The sequence below is a fragment of the Crocodylus porosus genome, unplaced genomic scaffold, assembly GCF_001723895.1.
Source record: "Crocodylus porosus isolate Cpor-Errol unplaced genomic scaffold, CroPor_comp1, whole genome shotgun sequence".
Classification (NCBI taxonomy): domain Eukaryota; kingdom Metazoa; phylum Chordata; order Crocodylia; family Crocodylidae; genus Crocodylus; species Crocodylus porosus.
The window spans coordinates 65,129,318-65,149,595 of record NW_017728931.1 but is presented as its reverse complement, the minus strand read 5'-3'; the positions used below and the strand labels follow the sequence as shown (position 1 = coordinate 65,149,595).

At 39.2% G+C, this 20,278-nt stretch overlaps 1 protein-coding gene across 5 annotated transcripts in view; it reads right to left on the bottom strand.

The window, feature by feature from the left end:
• Positions 1–20,278, bottom strand: part of ATP2B1 (ATPase plasma membrane Ca2+ transporting 1) — an 89,967-nt gene that overhangs the window by 5,206 nt on the left and 64,483 nt on the right. For 2 of the 5 annotated variants that reach the window (XM_019545254.1, XM_019545253.1), the window contains exons 12-21: positions 18,274–18,511; positions 16,492–16,671; positions 16,311–16,398; positions 15,787–15,893; positions 9,865–10,056; positions 9,435–9,648; positions 9,041–9,252; positions 7,400–7,507; positions 3,908–4,090; positions 3,499–3,585 (exon numbers count right to left, since the gene is read on the bottom strand). In XM_019545254.1, the coding sequence (XP_019400799.1) occupies positions 3,499–3,585; positions 3,908–4,090; positions 7,400–7,507; positions 9,041–9,252; positions 9,435–9,648; positions 9,865–10,056; positions 15,787–15,893; positions 16,311–16,398; positions 16,492–16,671; positions 18,274–18,511 (1,609 nt within the window). Of the gene's footprint in view, positions 1–3,431; positions 3,586–3,907; positions 4,091–7,399; positions 7,508–9,040; positions 9,253–9,434; positions 9,649–9,864; positions 10,057–15,786; positions 15,894–16,310; positions 16,399–16,491; positions 16,672–18,273; positions 18,512–20,278 lie in introns of all 5 variants that reach the window. The other 3 variants (XM_019545257.1, XM_019545256.1, XM_019545255.1) reach the window with 3 other exon arrangements.

Sequence of the window (20,278 nt, the reverse complement as noted above, 5' to 3'; positions counted from 1 at the left end):
AATTTAAGAACTTTTGACCAAATCGTTTGTTGAAACTGAATCTGAAAATAGATACTGGTTTAAAAATAAATAAATAAAAAATAATCTTCTAATTGAAATTCTCAGAGGGAGAAAGTTTGGGGGGGAAAGAGTGTCAAAATGTGATACTGAATACTTGTAAACTAAACTGCTTTGCCTGTGTCAAAGTGACTTTATATTACTTCTGTAAAAAAAATTTAAAAGATTAAAACCAAAAATGTTACCAACCCAAAAACAAGTTTTTGGATTTTGAGCTTACCAAAAGTTTGAAGCAGGACCTTTTTTTTTTTTTTTTTAAATTCAGGGAGCTTCTCAAGATTACATTTCTGTAGGACAGAACTAGCTTTAGGAGGCACTGAAGAAATGCATGCATGAGAAGTCATTTTCTAAAAAGGACAAAACATACATGGGCAAGACCGACATTTCTTGCCCAGTATTATGCTCCATCTAGTTTAGTACTAAAAAAGGATTTTTACCTAGCTGGAACAAAGATCTTCAGGCAGCTTACTGCAAGTGACAGTATCAGTAAACGCTTCAGGTAAAAACCTTCCACTAGTCAGTGAAGCTTTATTATTGAAAATTAAGGTATCAGGGCCCTTCATTAAAAATTAAGATTCCTGTTTACAAAAGCTTCAAGGAAAAAAATAAATCCAAGTATTTAAAACCAAGAGGCCAAAGACTGGAAAAAACATTAATGATATGCCAAAATGAAACCTAGATAATTAAAAAAGAAAAGCATATACTAGTGTACCTCAAAAAGTAACCCAAATTTTTTTTTTTTTTTTTTAAACAGGATGGTAATACATTTGAATACAGGCAACAGTGCTGTTGTGCACTGCCCGTGTTGAAAGAAAAATGAGAAATATTGAACATGCTCTGTTTTATGCTGAGGATTCACGCAGCTTCAAAACAAAACAAAAAAATCCTTTTGATGGTGACCTTTTTCTTCAGCTGCTGTGCCTAGGTGGGGTTTTCAGATTGCAGCGTAACAATTAAGGGAAGGCCAAAGAAATATGCTGCCCCCACCTCTTTTTTTTTTTTAAAAAAAAAACACCTAAGGTCACACTAGAGGTGAAAAAAAACATTTGGCTATATGTAATGTAACTAGACCTAGATGTTACAATAACAATATTCAAGCGGATGGGATACCTTTACAAGGCAACCTCTTTGCCACAGTAAAACCCATAAATATGAAACCAATCTTCTGGCCTAGATATCAACATATTGTAAACATTTTTACACTGATCCAAGATTAGCAGAAAAGCATGAAGCACTTAAGCATGAGGGTACAAATCAGAGAAGAAAAAAAATTTTGTACAGGCATGAATTGTCCAGGTATAAAAGGTTGTTTACTTATGGAGGTACAGCTTACTTGGGAAGCATTTCAACACAAAGGGTTTCTGGGGGAACTAAATATATATACACCTCAAGCAGATTTCTGAGAGACAGGCATGCTGGAAGTAGTCGAATGTTGACTTCTCCATCCTTTAAGATGCAAAAAGCTATCAACAGGTTTACTGGGGGAAGTACACTATACGCCTTAAAGGTATTGTAGGAAGAGATTTTTTTTTTTAATCATACGGAAGAGGTGTGCGTTCAACTAAAAAGACTACTCTGACAATGCAAAGGGCAGCTTCCCCAAACTATCATGTGCCCTAAAAGTTAGTTCATTATGTGAAATAAGAGGTTTTACCTGGCTAATAGACTAGTATCAAAGAATAGTTACCCACTAGCATTCTAAATAGCAAAATGCAATCCTGCAGATCCCAATCCCCACAAAAGTTAGGATTATACTTTATATAGCACCTTGTGAAAAACCACTTTTGAAACACTAAATCCATGATTTAAGCCTTACAACACCACTGTGAGGTAGGGAATTAGCCTCATTTTACAGACGGCAGGTAACCCAGGCTCACATAGGAAAGCAGTGGCTGAACTCGCAAAGCCAGAATAACCATCTTCCAAAACCATTCTTGAAAGCCTTTAAAGAGTGGCTTTCAGCCATTTCAGACTTTAGGTACCCCTCAAAGATGCCAGCTCTTAAAATTTTTACTCTATTACAGAAGCAAAGCAATTCTTCTGTTGCAAGGAACTCAGAAAGACCACCTCAGATTAGAATAGTTTAATAGTATATAATCCTATTTGAAGTATCCGAGTTTCTTATAAGTGTGCTAACACAATTTAACAGTGCTAAGTGTGTGGCACCCTTGAAAGGATCAAGACACCCAAAAGGTGCCATGGCACTCATTGAGAATCACTGCTTTAAAAAAAAAAAAAAAAGATACCTTTCCATGAGTTTCACTATTAAACTGCTCCACTATAAAAAGATACTTAGCTAGCTAGTAACAATGATCATTTAGCCAGACTGTCTTAAAGTGACATCTTGTTTAAAAACATTAAGGTCAAATCATTAGGATGGAAATAAATCCTCCTCATACCCTTTCCCCCACCCCACAACATTTTTTTTTTTTTTTAAACAATACACACTATTATGTAAGTTTGTATACTACTTTATAGGCACTAAAAAGCTTGATTGTAACTGTTGTACATCTTCAATTCCCCAAGCTTCTAGATATTAGAGATTAAAATGAATGTGCTTCGTCTCAACTGAGGAAGGCTGAAACTAAAGTGCCACTTAGTTATGACAAACATCATTTCTCACTGCTGTTGAAAAAGCCTGGAGAAGTAGTCACTAAAATCTAAAGAAGGTTTTACAATGCAATGCTTGACATTTCTTAAAGTGGCTTAATACATCTGTAGTTTTGCACCAAGTTTGTAATTTGTACTACTATTTTTAAGCATGCAGAGCAGGCATTTTACCAAACCCTGGAATTTCTTAAAATGTCTGTATCTAGTTAGGAAAAAAAAAAATCACACCCAACGAAAGCAAGCCACAGTCCAGGAACAATTTTGATAGGATCTGTTCTTTTAGAATTTTTTTTAATATTGTCTATAGTAGTGTTATAAGCTTCAAATCAAATTTAATCATAGCAGAAGTAGGAAAAGTTAATATTGTATGCATATTTTTTCCATGTTAGTTACAGATGCTATTGCTTACTTTTGTTGGCTCAGTTATGTTCCATCAGGTATAAACATTTTAAAATAAATCACCATTAAAGGCATATACTCGAAAATTTACAACAGTTTTCCTACTTTGTTTTTAAGACCTCCCCTGTACACAAATGGATGAAGGCACAGTATATGCAGGCTCACAGCTTTCATATTTAAGTCTTTTGTTGCAACTGTTCCACCTGTTCTCTAGCCCTCTAAGAGAAAGAATCTTGAGGACTCCACTTTGTGAAAAGAAAGCTTTATGAAAAGCCTGAACGATGAATACTAAGGAGAAAATGAGAAACATTAGGTGCGTGAATTAGGAAATGTTAATTTCATGCACTTTAGGAACACACACTCACACCCCACAGTAGTAGAAGTAGTAGTAGAGGAAAACACTACATGTGTAGGGGTAGAAATATTTGTTACATCATGATGCTGGCTGGCGATGGAGGGTTGCCGCCTTAGAGCCCCCTGAATGGTACTTCCACTCTGGAAAGCATTCACTACATCCATCTGCAAGGAATCAGAGATTGTGACAGCTTGCTCAGCAAGAGAGAGAGAACAAGAGAAAGGACCATCCCATCTATGACACACAAAAAGTAAAAGAGAAAAAGGCACTTTTTACAGAGTAGATATACAGGCAAGAATTTTATTTAGAGCTGAAGAAAGTGAGAAGAGAGAGCTTGAGGAATTACAGAGTCATCCATACGCAATCTTGAGGAGAAAAAGAAAGTCACGTAGTTTAAAAGTCACTTTACTGGGTGAAAAGGAGGGAGGGGGCAATTTATTTAGAAGTCCCTCAATCCCCAGGTCCTACCTTTTTCCAAGACCATACCTGAGTCTGTATCCTGTTCAGGCCCCTAAACCACAAGATCTGACCACGACGCAATTCTCTTTCAGCATGATCAATCTCCTCTACATCTTCTGCTAATTCTTCTTCAGGAATCTCATCCTTCTGTGTTCCATGGCCAGCTTCTTTAAGGAATTTCAACCGGCTGGTTGGAATTGTTGAAATCAACTTAAGAGGGAAAGATGCATAAAGTAGTAAAACATTTTTTCCTTCAATTTAGTTATATAATAAAAAATTGTTTCAAGTTATACTGAAGATTACTTCACTTTTACAGGCTTTGCTTAAAAAGATGCAGCTATGTTACAATATAAGAGCTAACAGCCCAATATTTATTCAACATTGCTATAAACCCTCCAGAGAGCTGCAAAGCTGATGACAGAGTGAGTTAAGCATGAGAAAGCCAAAAATCAGCTTGTGCATAAGATCTTCCAACTTGCCCTGCATTTGATTTCAGTTTCTCATACTACTCCATTAGTTTAGCATACAACTGCATTCCCTTTTTTTACTGCAAGTGACCAAAGGCAAAAATATTAGATTCTATAGATTGCATGTGTTGGTCCATTTAGTTTGGGGGTGGGGCTCATTTAAAAAAGTGAAACAGGAAGTTTCTGGCAAGTGGTAGCTCCACCCCCCCTCCACCCCCCATTTAACATGAAATGTCTAGTAGGGGGTAGTAAAAGGGACCATACGATTAAAAAAAAATTAGATTTTGATTCCTCTGTAAACAGTTCAGAAGGTACCGAAAAAGCAAGACGCACATACAAGTTCCACTGAGAATTTGCAAGACATGACAGAGCCCAAAGCATGGAACAGCCAGAATGGCTGTCCCCAGGTAGACTGTGGTCCACAGCAGGATTTGTACCAGCTAGCACCCTGGCTGAATTGGACAGTCAAGAAGCCAACTGAGAGGCTGCTCTTGGCTTCTTTCCCTGCCTCAGACTCCCTCCTTGGACAGCTGTAAATCTAGGAAGAGCCAGATAAAAAAAATTCAGCCTGCTCTACTCTAGGCTTCCAAGCTCAGAAAGGCACAAGGAAGCCAGATGCTCCTTTTTTTCCCCTTAGCCATGGAGCTCTTCAGATATCGCACCAGAAGATGGAACCTTCTGGTAGCTGTTGTCACAACCTCGCACTAAAGCTGCAAGAGGACAATGGTTGATAGCTGGGAATGTAATACACTTACCTTTCCATAGGAATATTGGTGGGAAAAGTGATATGGGAGGAAGAGGTGTGACACAAGCTTCAGTTAAAAGTGTTTCAAGGCGCTCAAGAGAACAAATTCACATTTGTAAATTGAGTATAAGTAACTCAAAAACCACAATTTGATCAAGAAATTTAAGGCTTTGGTTGGACACAACTTAAAAAAAAAATTGTACTAGTTACATAGTTACTTTCAAGCATATAGAATGATTGTGTAGGCCAATTTTATAAAAAGATAATCATGTTCAAGTTTGGCTGAATAGTTCTCTCTTTATGCATGTTTGCAAGTATCATTGATAAATAATCAATTTTGTTATTTCTGCTCAGACTCTGGACTATAAGCCCACTAGCCCCTTTTTGAAAAAACTGATGCAATTGTGCTACATGGAGGTAAATCTTCTTATCTCCACCCACTTTGCATCAGCTGAGTAGTATCTACTGCCATTTCGTCTAGAAGCAGGCAGATGTAGTTCTCCCATGATCTTTAACGAGCCCAGTGGGTGATGGAGGTCAAAGCCAAGCGTCTTGCAAGGCAAGGTCACTAACCAAGGACAAGAAAAGGCTGAAGCGTCCAGATCCTTCATCCACAGTCAGCAATTCAAGCCCCAGGAGTGCTATATGGCTCTTGTCAAGCTCATTCATACACAAGATCCTGTTCTGCTGCATGGGAATTAAGTTCTGTGCTTTGAATGCAAGGGCATGCCATTTGTTTCCACATCATGATTGTGCATGGATAATATATGCACAGTTTATACTCAAGCACAAGTCTGTTGCAAGTGAAAGTGCCCCTCGCACAATATGATCAAAGACCTGATTAAAGAACATCTTGCATGACTAGCGGGGTTAGAGTTGTAGCTGTGATGTCTAGGACATGTAGAAGAGGCAAGGTTTGTGATGCCCAACTATCTGGTTGGTGAAATAAAAAGCAAGTCAGACAATCCTTTGGGCACTTCTCCCAACTATGCAATTGGTTCAATAAAGATCACAAAAACCCTCACTTCTAGTATATGGGTAGTGAAAAGTAGAAAAGTTTTTCCAAGTTCAAAGTGTAGTCACAGTTACAGTATGATGTGGGGAGGGCAATTAGGGCAAGTTTGCTTTCTCTCAAGTACATTTATGGATATGTATGTACCATAAGAAAGCTCTCTTCATTAACATTCTACTCATGCAAGAAGCTTCCACGTACTTTAAGAACAGCTATAAGGACTGAAACGTATCAACATGAAGTGCTGAAAGTTATTTTAGGTAATCATAGGAAACAAGTTTTGAAAACAGTATCTGGCTATAAAAAAAAAAAAAAAATCAACTAAATTGTGTTGATATTTCTAGTTTAACTATTCTTAATATCAGCACAGTCCCTTGATACAAGAGGATGGTGGTCTTGCAGTAGACAGAAGAGTAGTCTGAATTGATAGAGAACTAGGGAGACTAATCCAAGAGCCACATGTTAGGAGTGTACACATGGCAAGTAGTTCTGAAAAGAGGCGTAGAACCCGGTAATGTCTGGCCACAGATTCCTTCCCTCTGTCCCTCCATAGTGATGAGGCAAGTTTGCTTGAAGTAATAATTATGGCACCTCACGGGATGATTTAGTTCCCGAGTCTCATAACATTAATCTACATCGACCTTCAAGGCATCCTCTTCTTTTGCCCACCTCCAGAGCAGTGACCATTGGTGAGTTGGGAGCATCTTTATGACACGTCCTGTCTAATGGAGCTGGTGCCATAAGAACATATTCCACATCTTGATGTGTTTGCTTAAAAATTGAGAACGCTGTTGTTCATTTTTCTGTTCTTCTAAAAAAAATTGCTGATAATAACATCTAAGAGCTTTCAGGTGGCTCCATGCTGTTCACATTTTAATATCACCCACTGTTAACTGGCATTGCCATTGGTTTTGCATACACTGATTACATTTACATACCTTGAAGCTTTGGTTCCTACATATGTTAAAGCTGTTCTGATATTTTTAGTAAACTTCAGATATTTGAGCAAGACACTACAACCGAGAGGCACACTATTCTAGATCTGGCACTGGTAAGTTATGCTTAACCTAATACTTGAACTGTAAACTAAAAAAAATTGCCATTTGTTCACTCCAAGGCTATGTATATATAAATGCATAGTCTACTGCATTACATGCAACAAGCTTTAGTTTTGTTTAGATGCATTGATGTGGTGCTTATATGCAGGATAACAACCTAAACATGTTTATAAAATAAAGTTAAAAATTTAGTAACTTTCATTCTACCAGGATAGTTAGCTTGTACTAAAGGTTTACCTGGCCCCAGAGTAGTGTTCCCATACCCAGGAAAATGGACCACAGCCACTGTTCTACTGTAAGTTCTGAGCAACTAAAAGGTTTCCCACCAAACTGTACAATGATTATCTGTGGGGGGGAAAAGGCATAGTAAGAGACCATTTATAGAATACTGGGAATCAGTAAATCTATGCAAGTCTTTTAAACAAAATTTCCAAAACTTTGTACATTAAAGTATTTGGAACCTTACCATGAATACCATCTTCAAACAAAGAACAAAACAGCCTTAAGTTTCTAAAGCTAAAAGAAAAATAATTCTCCTTCTTGTTGCTTGTACTTTTAGTTAATTTACTTTACTATTTCAAGTTAAAAGTATTTTTTCTTCAGTCCTGAATTTGGAAACAGCTAGTGGCCAACCACCACCAGATTTTAGGCAGGTAAAAGCCTTGTGATCAGTTTTTGTTCTTCATTTCTAACGTGAAGAATTTTATAGCACAGAACACAAGTAGACTTCTTTATACAAAAACGGACTGTAAGTGGACTTTGTTACTGTTACTTAGAATGAAACTGGTCTAGCTAGTTCATAATACCAGTCAGAGTCCATAGGCAGGTACAAGCACTCAAACATCATTTCTGAATCTCCAAATTTGAAGCTTACCGTCACTATGCATGTACAAAAAGTTAAAGGAGTTGGTCAAAAAGCAGTGGCAAACCAGAAATGTGAACTGTGGTAGTTATTCATGCATTGTTTAGTAAAAGGGTAGCCAAATGTTTTTGCTTTAACTAAATTTTCCACAAGGCCCTAAAAAAGTGACAAAGGTCAACATTTGCTTACATCTGCTCAACTGGCATTTAGTTATCCCAAATACCTTTCTTTTCCCCCCTTAATCTTCAAATTATATTTTTTTTTAAAGTTACTGCATTTCAGAACCTTCAAATGTTAAAAGAAAAAAAAGGCATGAAATCATACAATGACGATTCAAGAGAAGAGCGAGCCAGCTTTGGCCTTTGTTTACCATTACATGCATTAGTTTGGAAAGAACACATTGGGACTTAGATGAAAATGTATTAAAGATGACCTATACTAAAATCTGACCAGTTCTCTATACATTTTTGTTCCACATACAAAAATGCCTGTCATCATAAATACCAGACTAAATTAAACAGTGCTTACAATTGTAATTGCAAGACACACACTCAAATTTTGGTCTTGGCTGGGTAATTTGGTTACCATTTATTAAATTAGAGGCGGTAAATAAAACAATGCACACAAAAAGGCTGGATTTCATCACAGCACAAGTTACTTCAAGATTCTGATGCACACTGTTCTACATAAGAGACAATAGCCAAAACCTGCCATTAAAAATCTAAAATCTTGTAAAATTCTTGTGATTTACAAGAACACCACTAAGGCCTGAAAATTACAATATTTCATTAAAAGGAATAAGTGGTTTTGGACAAAAATTAAACTCTACAAGAAGGAAGAGGCAGGGTCCTTAATTCAAGGAAGCATTTGATATTAGCTCTTTCAAGTATTATAAAATTGAATACTGCATAAAATAGGCATCTATAAAGCCTGAACAGTTTACTTTTGAAATATTAATGAATTTAAGTAACAATCAAATTGAAACATTAGCAATGAACTCTTTAAAAATGACCTACCTGTACAATAAATGTGCCAAGAACAATAATACAAAAGATAGCATTGTTGAAAATTCCTTCAAACACATTTCTTTCACCGTGGATTTTTCGAGCATTAATTTCGTTAAAAAGCTGCATCATCACAAATGTATTAAACACAATAGTGTAATGCTCTGAAGGAGGAGCATGAAGAGGTGCATTTCTTCCACTATCAATATCAAACATTTTCTCACCTGTTTATAAAAAACAGTATTGGAATTCAGGTGCACAAATATACACACACAACACTAGATCATAACTGTCAAAAACTGAGGTTCCATAACAAGAGCTGTACATCTAGTTTTTAGTACTGAGATAATTTAACAGCTTTAACCTATAGAAAGTTAAACCTTTACAAAAGAAAAAATATTCTTACCAGCAAACAGGAGAGTAAAGACTACCACAAGTTGATAGAACGCATGACCCAAAATATTCTTCATCATTGTACGAGAAATCAGAGGTTTATTTCTACCATAAGGTTTCCGGAGCAAGAGAGATTCAGTAGGTGGTTCCGTTGCCAAAGCAAGAGAAGCCAATGTGTCCATTATCAGATTTACCCACAACATCTGCACAGCTTTAAGTGGAGAATCCTATAAAAATATAAGTTTCCTAATAGATAATAAATATCCTAAAAACAAACAAGGTACAACCATCAAGTACATTTACTATAGAGAAGTTTGGTGGTGTGCTTTTAGAAGAAAAAACATTCTTCAGTACAACACTCAAAATAAAGGCAGTTTCAGTATGACAGTCTTAACTACCTAGTTATAATCTTTAAATTATTTCATACTACCATCAATACCTACTTGTGTTATACATGCTCCTGTGAAAGCAACAATTACTGCTACTACATTGACAGTAAGCTGGAACTGAAGGAATTTGGAGATACTGTCGTATACATTTCGTCCCCACATAACTGCTTTAACAATGCTTGTGAAGTTGTCATCCGTAAGAATAATATCAGAAGCTTCTTTAGCTACATCTGTTCCAGCAATACCCTGTTAGAAAGATACATAACATTGTTTGTTCCATGTGTTGTCAACAAATCAGCATGATTACATGCAATATTATTATATTATTAAACTGCAATTTAACAAGAAGGCTATTCTCATGCAGGCATTACATATACAAGAAATGAAGAATGTGTTGTAAGGAGAGAATCAGACTTGAGATCCAGAAAAGCTGAAGACTGTTAGTGTTCATATGGCATATCATGTTAAAAGAGGAAGGAAATTTAAACTTGATGATTGAGGCAGTCAACATTTAGCTGACTTACAGCCAGAGTAAGGTCTGTAAGTAAATCCCCATTTAAGGCAACTTCAAGTGCTCAGAGTCATTAAATATTGTAACATGGCACTAATGTATGTTCGGGGGGGGGGGGGGCAGGAAAATGTATTTTGCAAGTCTACTCCCCCCCCCCAACTCCTAAAGCAATAAAAAGGAAATAAAGTTCTCTACCAAGATTCAGTACAAAGCAAACTTTACTTGAAGATTTAGTAAACACTTATTTTGAAAAGTCAATCTTCAGCATGTATGCCAGCACAAGGTTTTCAAACAGAGATGACCAGTTAGCAGTTTAGGACTACTGAAGAATATTAAACACACACCACAAAACCCAATTGAAGACAAAACAACCCCCCCCCACCCAAAAACCCAGAAGCTTTACATCTTCAATTTGCTGTAAATGAATTCACACACTGGAAAAAAGCGTCTTTACAAATTCTAAGATTTACACTACAGCACTTCCATCAAGCAGATGCTGTTGAGGTTTTGCAGTAACAATTACATCACTCTCCCATTCCTACTGTGTTATCCCTTTGAAGTGTGTTATTACAAAGCTAGTTTGGCACAGTGATTCTCAAACCAGGAAGGTGCTACTAGACACTTCTATGATGCTGCACTGCCCCTGCTCCCAGGTCACACTGTCCTGCTGCACCTCTCTCTAGAAGATATGGAGCAAAGCTAGAGTAGGAATCTGTTGCTGCAGTTCTGTGGACAGAATCCTCACTTTAGGCAAACACTTCCCACAAGTCCTCTTCCTTTCTTTCTCTTCACAGGTTAAAGTTATGACTGTGAAGGTAAGAGTGGCAGGAGCTCTCAGCTAGGGAACCTGGCCCATCTTCCCCTGTGCCCCAAGAAAGGCTGGGGGTACTGCTCCAAGGAAGTCCTTCTCAAAAAGGACTGTGACAAACTGTGCCGCACAACATGGAGCTATACCACACCAGCTCGACCCATCCCACAAGAGGGACTCTGCAAAAGCACCACCATCCTGCAAGGAGAAGCATCCCTCTTTCCCACCCCCAACTCCCTCTTCAGGCAATATGCTGCAAATGAACAGTTTCCACCAAGCTGGGGAAGCCTGTGACCTTACGAGTCTTAAAGTGGTTTCCGCCCCCCCCCACAAAGCCCTTCTTCCTAGACGAATCTCATTTTGCATTAAGAGAATCAACGATTTCTAGACCACACAACCTTGTAATTGATATTTAGACACAGTGAAATACAATGTGACCCTTAGTCTCTGCTTATACTATTACTTAGCTTCAGGGTACTGCTCCATAGATAAATACATTACAGATCTGGGGTGTTCAGACACCATCTGTCCAGAGCAATTATTTTATTAAACTGGGGCACTGTCAGTCAAGTGTTACATTAATGAAAAGGTTATTCATGCATTTTTGCCCCAGATAGTTAATCAAAAAATTATGGAGGGGTACATGCTTAAAAAAAGGTCAAGAACTACTGGGTTAGCAGCTTAAAGTATACTATAATCCACCTGTGTGCAATGCTGTAGGGAGGCACCTTTTAAGCATCAATGGGTAAAATGGCTACATTAAAAACTCAGAGCAGGCTTTCACTACTCTGATTCTAAAGAATGTAAAAGCAGTCATTCCCCCCCGCCCCACACACAAGACAAGACATGTTTTTTATTGAGAAAATATGAATGTGTAACATAAGCAGAGTTCCAGTAACTTGCTAGTTGGTTAACTAGAAAGTACAGTAATAGCATCTTAATAGCTGTTTAAGAGCCACCAGATGGTGCAATACCACAATGCAGAGTGTGCTCTAAATCTGCTTATATGGGTCACAAGACATTAACTCCACGTAACTATGACAGGATCCTTTGGAATACAAAGCTTGTATTACTGCAAAACTGTTTAACGTAATCCAATGCAAAATTTCATCTTTAAAAACTCATAGTACTCAAGCTCAGAGGTCTGCAAGTTTTAAAAGATGGGGGTTTATATTTAAAAGATCATGGCTACTTGAATGCCATATGGGATTTCTGGCATCAGCATTCAGTGACCTGTATTTGTACTTTTCCCAGATAAACTCTAGGTCAAGAGATTAACTATGCAGATGACTTTGTGCAGTCTAACAGATTAGAACATTTTTAAAGTTCATGTACATGAAGCTGTAGAAACTAGGTTGTACCAAAAACCCATTATGTACAGGTTAACTTTTTTAGTCAAAAAGGACCAAAAAAACCTCATATGATCAATGCAATCTTGAAAGCAATGCTGAAAACAAAGGGAGGCCACTTAAAATGCACAAGCCTTCCCTTGCTCTTTAACAGAAAAACACTGCTCAAGTATCTCCTCTTCTGGGAGAGAAGTGGTGATACCTTCAGCATTTGAAAAAAAATAAAAGCCCCAGGATCGTGTAAATGATCCACTGATACCAAATTCTACAGACAGGTACAAAGATAAAGTAGTATACATTCTCATCTTTAAAAAGGTGGTGTCAGGATTCTACTAAAACAAGTAGCTAGAAAGACAGACTCGAGTTCAAGTTTCTTCCAGGTACTTGCAGAGTATCAGTTTTGCATGGACCACATCTCATGGGGGTGAAAGGGGAGTACATGTGCTAGTTACACACACCCTTAAAGCCTTTATGCCCCTAAAAGTTTCAAGTGCAGGGATAGCAAATATCCTATGCTTAAGATGTTCAGCAAGCCTTCCCTCACACTCTTACAACTTGCCTGCTTTCAAGGCAATGACTATATTCCAAGTTATTTAGGAAAAGCATGTAAAATATTTCACTTAAATGGAAGTTCATTATATATTAACATAGCTGGAAGCCAATTAAAAAGCAAACAAAGAAAGAAAGCAAGCATGGTGCCAGACAAGAGCAGGATGTTATTCCAGACAAACATTAAAAAAGTTCTGTATCAACATAGGAAGTTGCTTCAACTTTTAAGCACATTTAGTGTAGCTTTAGTCAAGAGGTATTAATTGACAGTCCTAGAAGTTAACACATTTGATCTAATGACAGAGCAGGCACAATGTCAAGCGGACTAGCGCATGTTTCTGTTCCAATGTCCCTTAAAATTAGAAGGGTAAGGCTTGCCTACAGGACACGTAATTAGTTTATTTTGCACCCATTTAGATCCTTTTTTTTTGCAAGGGTAATAGACAAGGACCAAAAAGGAGTTTTCAAAAAAATATAACCAAGGTAAAAAGTGAAATTTAGCAGATCAGAACTATCCACTTATTTCTTGTCAACTAGGCCTAGCTCTACTCCACCTACAACAGGCAAAGATCCAAAGATCAACACTATCAAGGACTCAGCATGCGCCAGGCAGCAATACAAATCCCAGTCATTAACACAAGATAGAACTAAGATTCAATAATATAACTAATAGCTAATCCTCCAAGACCTTAAAATCAGGAATTAACACCCATTCCAATTTAAATACTGAACTTAGTATAAAGTTGGTTACAGTCAGTTCACCTTAAAGAATTCAAGCCAGAAGAAAAAAAAGATAATCTCTTCTTCAGGGACAAACAAGTACAGACACCTGGTTCTAATGAGTAGAAGTGCACCAATACATTGGTGTCATATTGTATCAGCACCGATAAAAAGGAAAGTAACATTATCAGCTATTGGCTTTTTTTGGCCAGTGTAGCCAATAATGTACCAATAAATATAGTGTGCTTTCTGGCTGGGGCCCCAGACATTGTGTGTGCATGCAGTCACGGCATGCCTGTGGTCGGGAAGGCAGCTGGGCAGCCTGGAGAGCAGTGCCCTGCAGGTAAGTCTGTGGAGGGGAAGGCAGATGGGGGAGGGAGATCAAGGCTCCCACTGGGAGGGAGTTGGGCAGGGAGTGCTGCCCAGCCAGGATGGTGAATGGGACCCAGGTTTGGGGCAGGGAGTGCGACAAAGCCACCAGCAGTGGCTCCCGACTGCTGCTCACACCCCTGGGTGAGCCATGGGGGGGGGGGGGGAAATATGTGCAATCCTAGATTTGTGCATGGGGTGAAGGTGGATGTGGGCTGCCTGCCCTGCTGCCTTTGCCCTGGGAGCTGCACATCCCCTGCCCACCCAGCAGAAGGAGGCACAAGTTGCTGTCACTATGGCTGCTGAACAGGTAGGGGAGGGCAGAGGCAGCAGGGTGGAGAGCACTGAGCCCACAGCAAGCATCTGCCCTTGCCCCGCTCTGGTTAGAAGCATCCACACAAAAAAAGTAGCAGCAGTGCTTGAACTAAAGCTCATTTTATGAGCTTTAGTTCAAGCACCCCGTCATTTAAGTGCCAAGACACTGATTTCCTGAACAAGCTGCCTGCACCTCCATCTTGCTCCCTGCCCTGGGCACAGGGTCTCATCTACCACCCAGGCTGGAAAGAGCCCCCAGCCTCAGCCTCACTCCCTTCCTCACCATGGTGATTTTGATCTGCACCCCAATGCCTCTTCCCTCCCCCACAGACTTATCCACAGGGCACTACTCTCCAGTGCCCAGCTGTGCTCCTGTAAAAATCTGTTATTAGATCTGTATTGGCCACTATGCCTGGTGAATAAAATCAGCTACCTTTAAAAGGGAAAAAAAAAGAAATGTACCCTTACTAATAAAGGATGCTCCAAGTTGGATGATTAAATCTCTCCCTTCCCACCCCTCAAAAAAAAAAAGACACCAAACATGAGTAACATAATTATTCTGATATCACAAAATTGCTATCATAATCTGGCAATTCATACCAGATTTCATTCCTGCCCAGTAAGAGCAGGTTATTTAGACAAGCCTGCAATTTAGCACAGAGCGGAAGTAGCTACATTCAGTTCATCACTTAAAAACAAGCTTCAAAATGAGACAGTCCAGTTGCTGGATCTCAAGCAAGGTGAAATTACACTAACATTAAATGTTTCAAGTTTTCCCAATGCCAAGTGCTTCATATTGCTCTACTTTGCCAATAACTGCAATCCAACCAACTTTTAGTCCAATTTCAGGATGGTAACTCTGAATTTTATAGCCAAGGTAAGCACAGTATTTAACACTAGAAATATTACAACATGACTACTGAAAGAACTATTCCCAAGGGCTAGCACAGGCAATTTTTTTTTTTATTTTAAAAAACACTCATAAGCCACACTACAGTATCAGAAGTTTTCATGACAGGAGCAGAAAGTAATGAACTTCTGCCTGACACCTGACCTGCAGTGACTGATTGACGATTGCAAGCATGGCATTAAAAGCAGGATGTCATTTCTCAGGTCAATGCCACAGAGACCACACATCCACTTTCTCTGGGAATGAAAGCCTGACCTTCAGGTGGGAAAGGTCAGAAAGACTGAAAGGAAAAAATGGAGTAAGAACTATGGGAAAATGACAACTAGGAACTTCTAGATCAGTGGACTTCTAAAAGCTGAAAGCAAGTTGTTTGTTTTTTTTTTTTAGCTCAGTCAAATAATATTCATCAGGTTACTCTGAAAACTGAAGGCAAAGAAATCCCTACCATAGCAAATCCAACATCTGCTTTCTTCAATGCTGGACCATCATTCGTACCATCACCAGTTACTGCCACAACTTGCCTCTGTTCTGAGACAGTGCTGTCAATTATGCCTAAAAAATTAAAACATGAAATTCAGTATTGAAAAGTTTGTTTAAGTATATGAGCTAATTTAGATGATAATGCTCTATGCTTTAGGTCAGATGGTTCTAGCATTGTTTCACCCTTCCTAAACCCTCCCTGATCCTAAAATCTCCACTGGAGCTAGAAAGCATGGTGACCTGAACCTCCAGGCTGGTCTTAATAATAACATTAAAGCCAATACAATCAGCTATTGGCTTTTGTAGCTAAATCAGAAATAGTATTAATAGATGCCCCAACCCTTGCCCTTGGATCAATGGACTGTGAAATGGGATTAAATAGTGAACTCAAGACTTCAAGGAGTTTACTGATGCTAAAAAAGAGCAAGCTTAGCTTTATAGAATTGTAGGCTTTGTTAAAAGTTACTTTGATTGATATACCACATTTACCTTTTACCAATGTATGTTTGTCAGTGGGGGAAGATCTTGCAAGCACACGCAGCTTTGGCCAAATTTTATCTATTCTCTCTTGCTCTATCTGTACAAAAAAAAAAAAAAAAAAAGTTACTTATTCCCAAGCTACAGCTTAAGACAAGACAAAAAGCCATCTTGAAAAGAAAAGAAATGTCACCTCTCCTTTTTCGTTCCGTATTCGCCTATTAAAATCTTTGCCCTCTAAGCATAGAAAATCTTCACCCGGATTCAAAATGCCACATTTTAATGCAATAGCACGAGCAGTGTTAATGTTATCACCAGTGACCATACGAACAGTTATACCAGCACGCTGACATTTCTTTATTGCATCTGGTACCTGTTTACGCAAAAAAACAAAAAACAAACGACAGGTATGTTACTAAAGTTCACATTTACCTTGTGCTTGTTTTAATGCAACTAAAAGAAGCACTGCACTAAAAAAAAAAAAAAAGGAATTAAAGGGAAAACATTATTGACAACAGATGTTCTGAACTTCTGATATGACCCATGGTAACTTTAGCTTTTTGTTTTCCTCTAAGACTGAATGAATAAAGTTAGCACTATGCAGCTGAGCTAATGGAATTGACCCTTTAACACAAGGATGGGTATAACTTTTTAAGATTCAAAGGGCATTAGTTCAGTCCAAGAGATGACCTTCCCAGTATTCCATCATTAGAAGTTTATCTATAGAGTCCTGTCCATACACCCCACCCCCATGAAAAATCAAGTGAAGTATTTCTCCCCATGATACCCCACAAAAACTCCCCCATTAGTTGCCAAGCTGGCAAGTTTAAGTACTGTAGTCTACAAAATGAATTTCATTACACTGGGCATATAAGGAGCCTCATTGCAGATCGACACCCCTGACTGGAACTTGATATTGTTGCTTAAAGATGCCAGCTATGGACAGGAGCCATATCATCCAGACTGTGACACTGCTTGATACATTACTGCATGTGGTGCCCACACTAGACCAACCCTGCACACTGGATCCAGGTCTGTGGACCTGATCTGGACCAGCCAAGACCTACATCCTGGATCTGGTCTGCTATGGGCAATGCATGGAGCATACACACCAGAACAGCTCCAGGCTTCATGCCAGGCTAGAGCTGACATGACATGCAGTGTGTAGGGCCAGTCTGGAGCATGTGGTGCCTACACGAGCACAGCCTTGTGAGCTGCATCTGCGGCCAGCAGAGATAGCCTGTAGACTGGCTCTGGATGCCATACCAGTTCCAGTGCACAGGGCTGATTTAGTGTGTACCAGACCAACCCTGTATACTACAAGTGGCAAGTGCAGCAAGCAGAACCCATGCCAGACCAATCTTATGGTCCCCATGGGGCCAGATGAATTGAACACCTCTCGTTTAGACCAATACCTAACTCCACATTTCAGGAAGTAAAATCACCCCCAGTTGTCAAAATGCTGCAGCTTGTTACACTCACTTTCCGAAGAGGTAGATTCAATTTCCACATGGGAGTTGGTCTTCTACACAGTACCTACCGACCACTTCACACTTCAGGAAACAGTCACACTACATTTTGGATTTACTATCGTGTCTTTCTTTACCTTTTGCACTCTCTCCAGGTGACAGACCCCATACAATTAAATACAGGTCATTACTACTGTAGGTAATACTACTGCCTAAAAGAGATGTTTCTAGTGTTAAAAACTAATGCACTAGCAGTATTTAGGTTATTCATGTATACAGTGTTCTAACTCTGCAAGACAGGACTACCAAATAGGATTTTTTTTTTTTTTTGTAACTAGCAGGCTTAAAACTAGGTTCCTTGTATTCCTTGTGCTAAAAAGAGGTAAGTGTTAAATCCATACTAGCTATTAAGAATGCCAACAAATCTGGACTGCTAACAAACTTAAGTGAAGATTTACTTTACATTAAGCTATAAGCTTTCTATTTCAATTACTGGTTTTCCTTACCTCAGGCCTCACAGGATCTTCAATTCCTACAACAGCAATGCATGTAAGACCAGTAACAATATCATTTTCATTGTCCCATTCTGGCTCTGGTTCTCCAGCTGGGAAATCCCTGAATGCTAGACATATGGTCCTGAGCCCCTCAGAGGCCATAGGTTCAATTACAGTTTTTACAATATCATCACGATCTCTAGGTCTGAATACCTTTGGTTCACCATTAGCACTCAATATTTTGAAGCACCTGAAAAGCAAGAACAAAAAATTTAAGGAGGTAGTTAAACTCGATAAAAGCCACAGATTCGGCCATGGGAACTGAAAGACACCCAAGAGAGTGAAGCTAGTACTCAGACTAAAGCCAAGCAATTTCCTCAGTGTTCTTTTCCTTCAGTTTCCTTAAAAAAAAGCATCAAGGTAAAAAGTCATGTTGGCTTCATTTAAAAAAAAAAAAAAAGTTCCATCTAACCACTCGGTACTGTGCAGGCCCTTAAGAGCAAAAGGTATTATTTGTGCTTTTATAGCACAGTGTACCTCTGGTTGTAGGTTCTACTCCTGCATACTGCAGAAAGTTAGGGTTGAAAGGGGCCTCACAAGGTCTAGTCCAACCCCCTACTCAAAACAGGACCACCCCCAACTAGATCGTCCTAGCCAAAACCTTTTTCTAGCCAGAGGTTTTTAAGACCTAAAGATGGAGAATTCATAACCTTTCTGGGCAACCTATTCTAGTGCTCTACTACCATCTTTGTGAAAAGTTTCTCTGAATGCATCTAGCCTAAACTTCCCTTGCTGCAGCTTGAGACCATTGCTCCTGGTTCTGTCATCTGGCACCACTGAAAACAGTCTACCTCCATTCTCTTTGGAACCAGCCCTCAGGTAGTTAAACACTACTAACAAATCCCCTCTCAGTCTTCTCTTCTGCATAGTAGTAAGCCCAGTCCTCTCAGTCTCTTAATTCATATGCCCTAGCCCCCTAGCCATTTTTGTTCCCCTCTGCTGCACTCTTTCCAGTTTGCCCACCTCTTTTCAGTGGGGGCCCAAGACTGGACAGTACTCGTAGAGGTGGCCTCACTGCTGAATACAGGGGAAAAGAACTACATTCCTCGATCTGTTAGCCACATGCCTATTAGTGCAGCCCAGTAGGCTGTTAGTCTTGAGAAGAAGGGCACACTGACTCATTCAGCTTCTTGTCTACTGCAACTCCCCCCAGGTTCTTTTCTGCACAGTTGCTGCTTAGCCAGTCAGTTGCCATGTCTGTACTAATGCACGGGACGTTTTGGTCTAAGTACAGGGACTTGGCACTTGTCCTTACTGAACCTCACGAGATCTCTTCTGGTCCACCTTCCCATTTGTCTAGGTCTCTGGCCACATCTACATGAGTGGCAGACTGTGTAGTCATTTAGTACTTGCATAACCAAGTACTAAATGACTGCATAGTAACCAGCATTATTGTGCAGTAGTGTTCCTGCACAGTTTTCACCCCCCACCAACACTACTGTGCAGTAGCTCATTGCTACGGTCCTGTACCATCTCATGTAGACATGGCCTCTGAATCCTAACCTTGCCCTCTAGCATATCTACTAGTCCCCTCCACACTTGGTGTCATCTGCAAACTTGCTAAGGGAACACTTGATCCCACCTTCCAGGTTTCTGTCTACTGAACAAAACCAATGCCAGAACCAACCCGAGGCACTCCACTTGATACTGGCTGCCAGCTAGACAGAGCCTTTGATTACTATCCTGAGCCTGACAATCCAGACAGCTTTCCATCTACTTTGTAGTCCATTCATGCAAACCATACTTCCTTAGTTTGCTTATGAGAATGTTTAGCAAGAACAGTGTCTCTCAAGTCAAGGTAAACTATAGCCACTCGTCTCCCTGCGTCCACTGAGCCAGTCATCTTATTATAGAAAGCAAATAGGGTTGGTCAGGCATGACCTGTCCTTGGTGAATCCATGCTGACTTTGTTCCTAAAAAAAAAAAAAAAAAAAAAAAAAAAAAAAAAAAAAAAAAA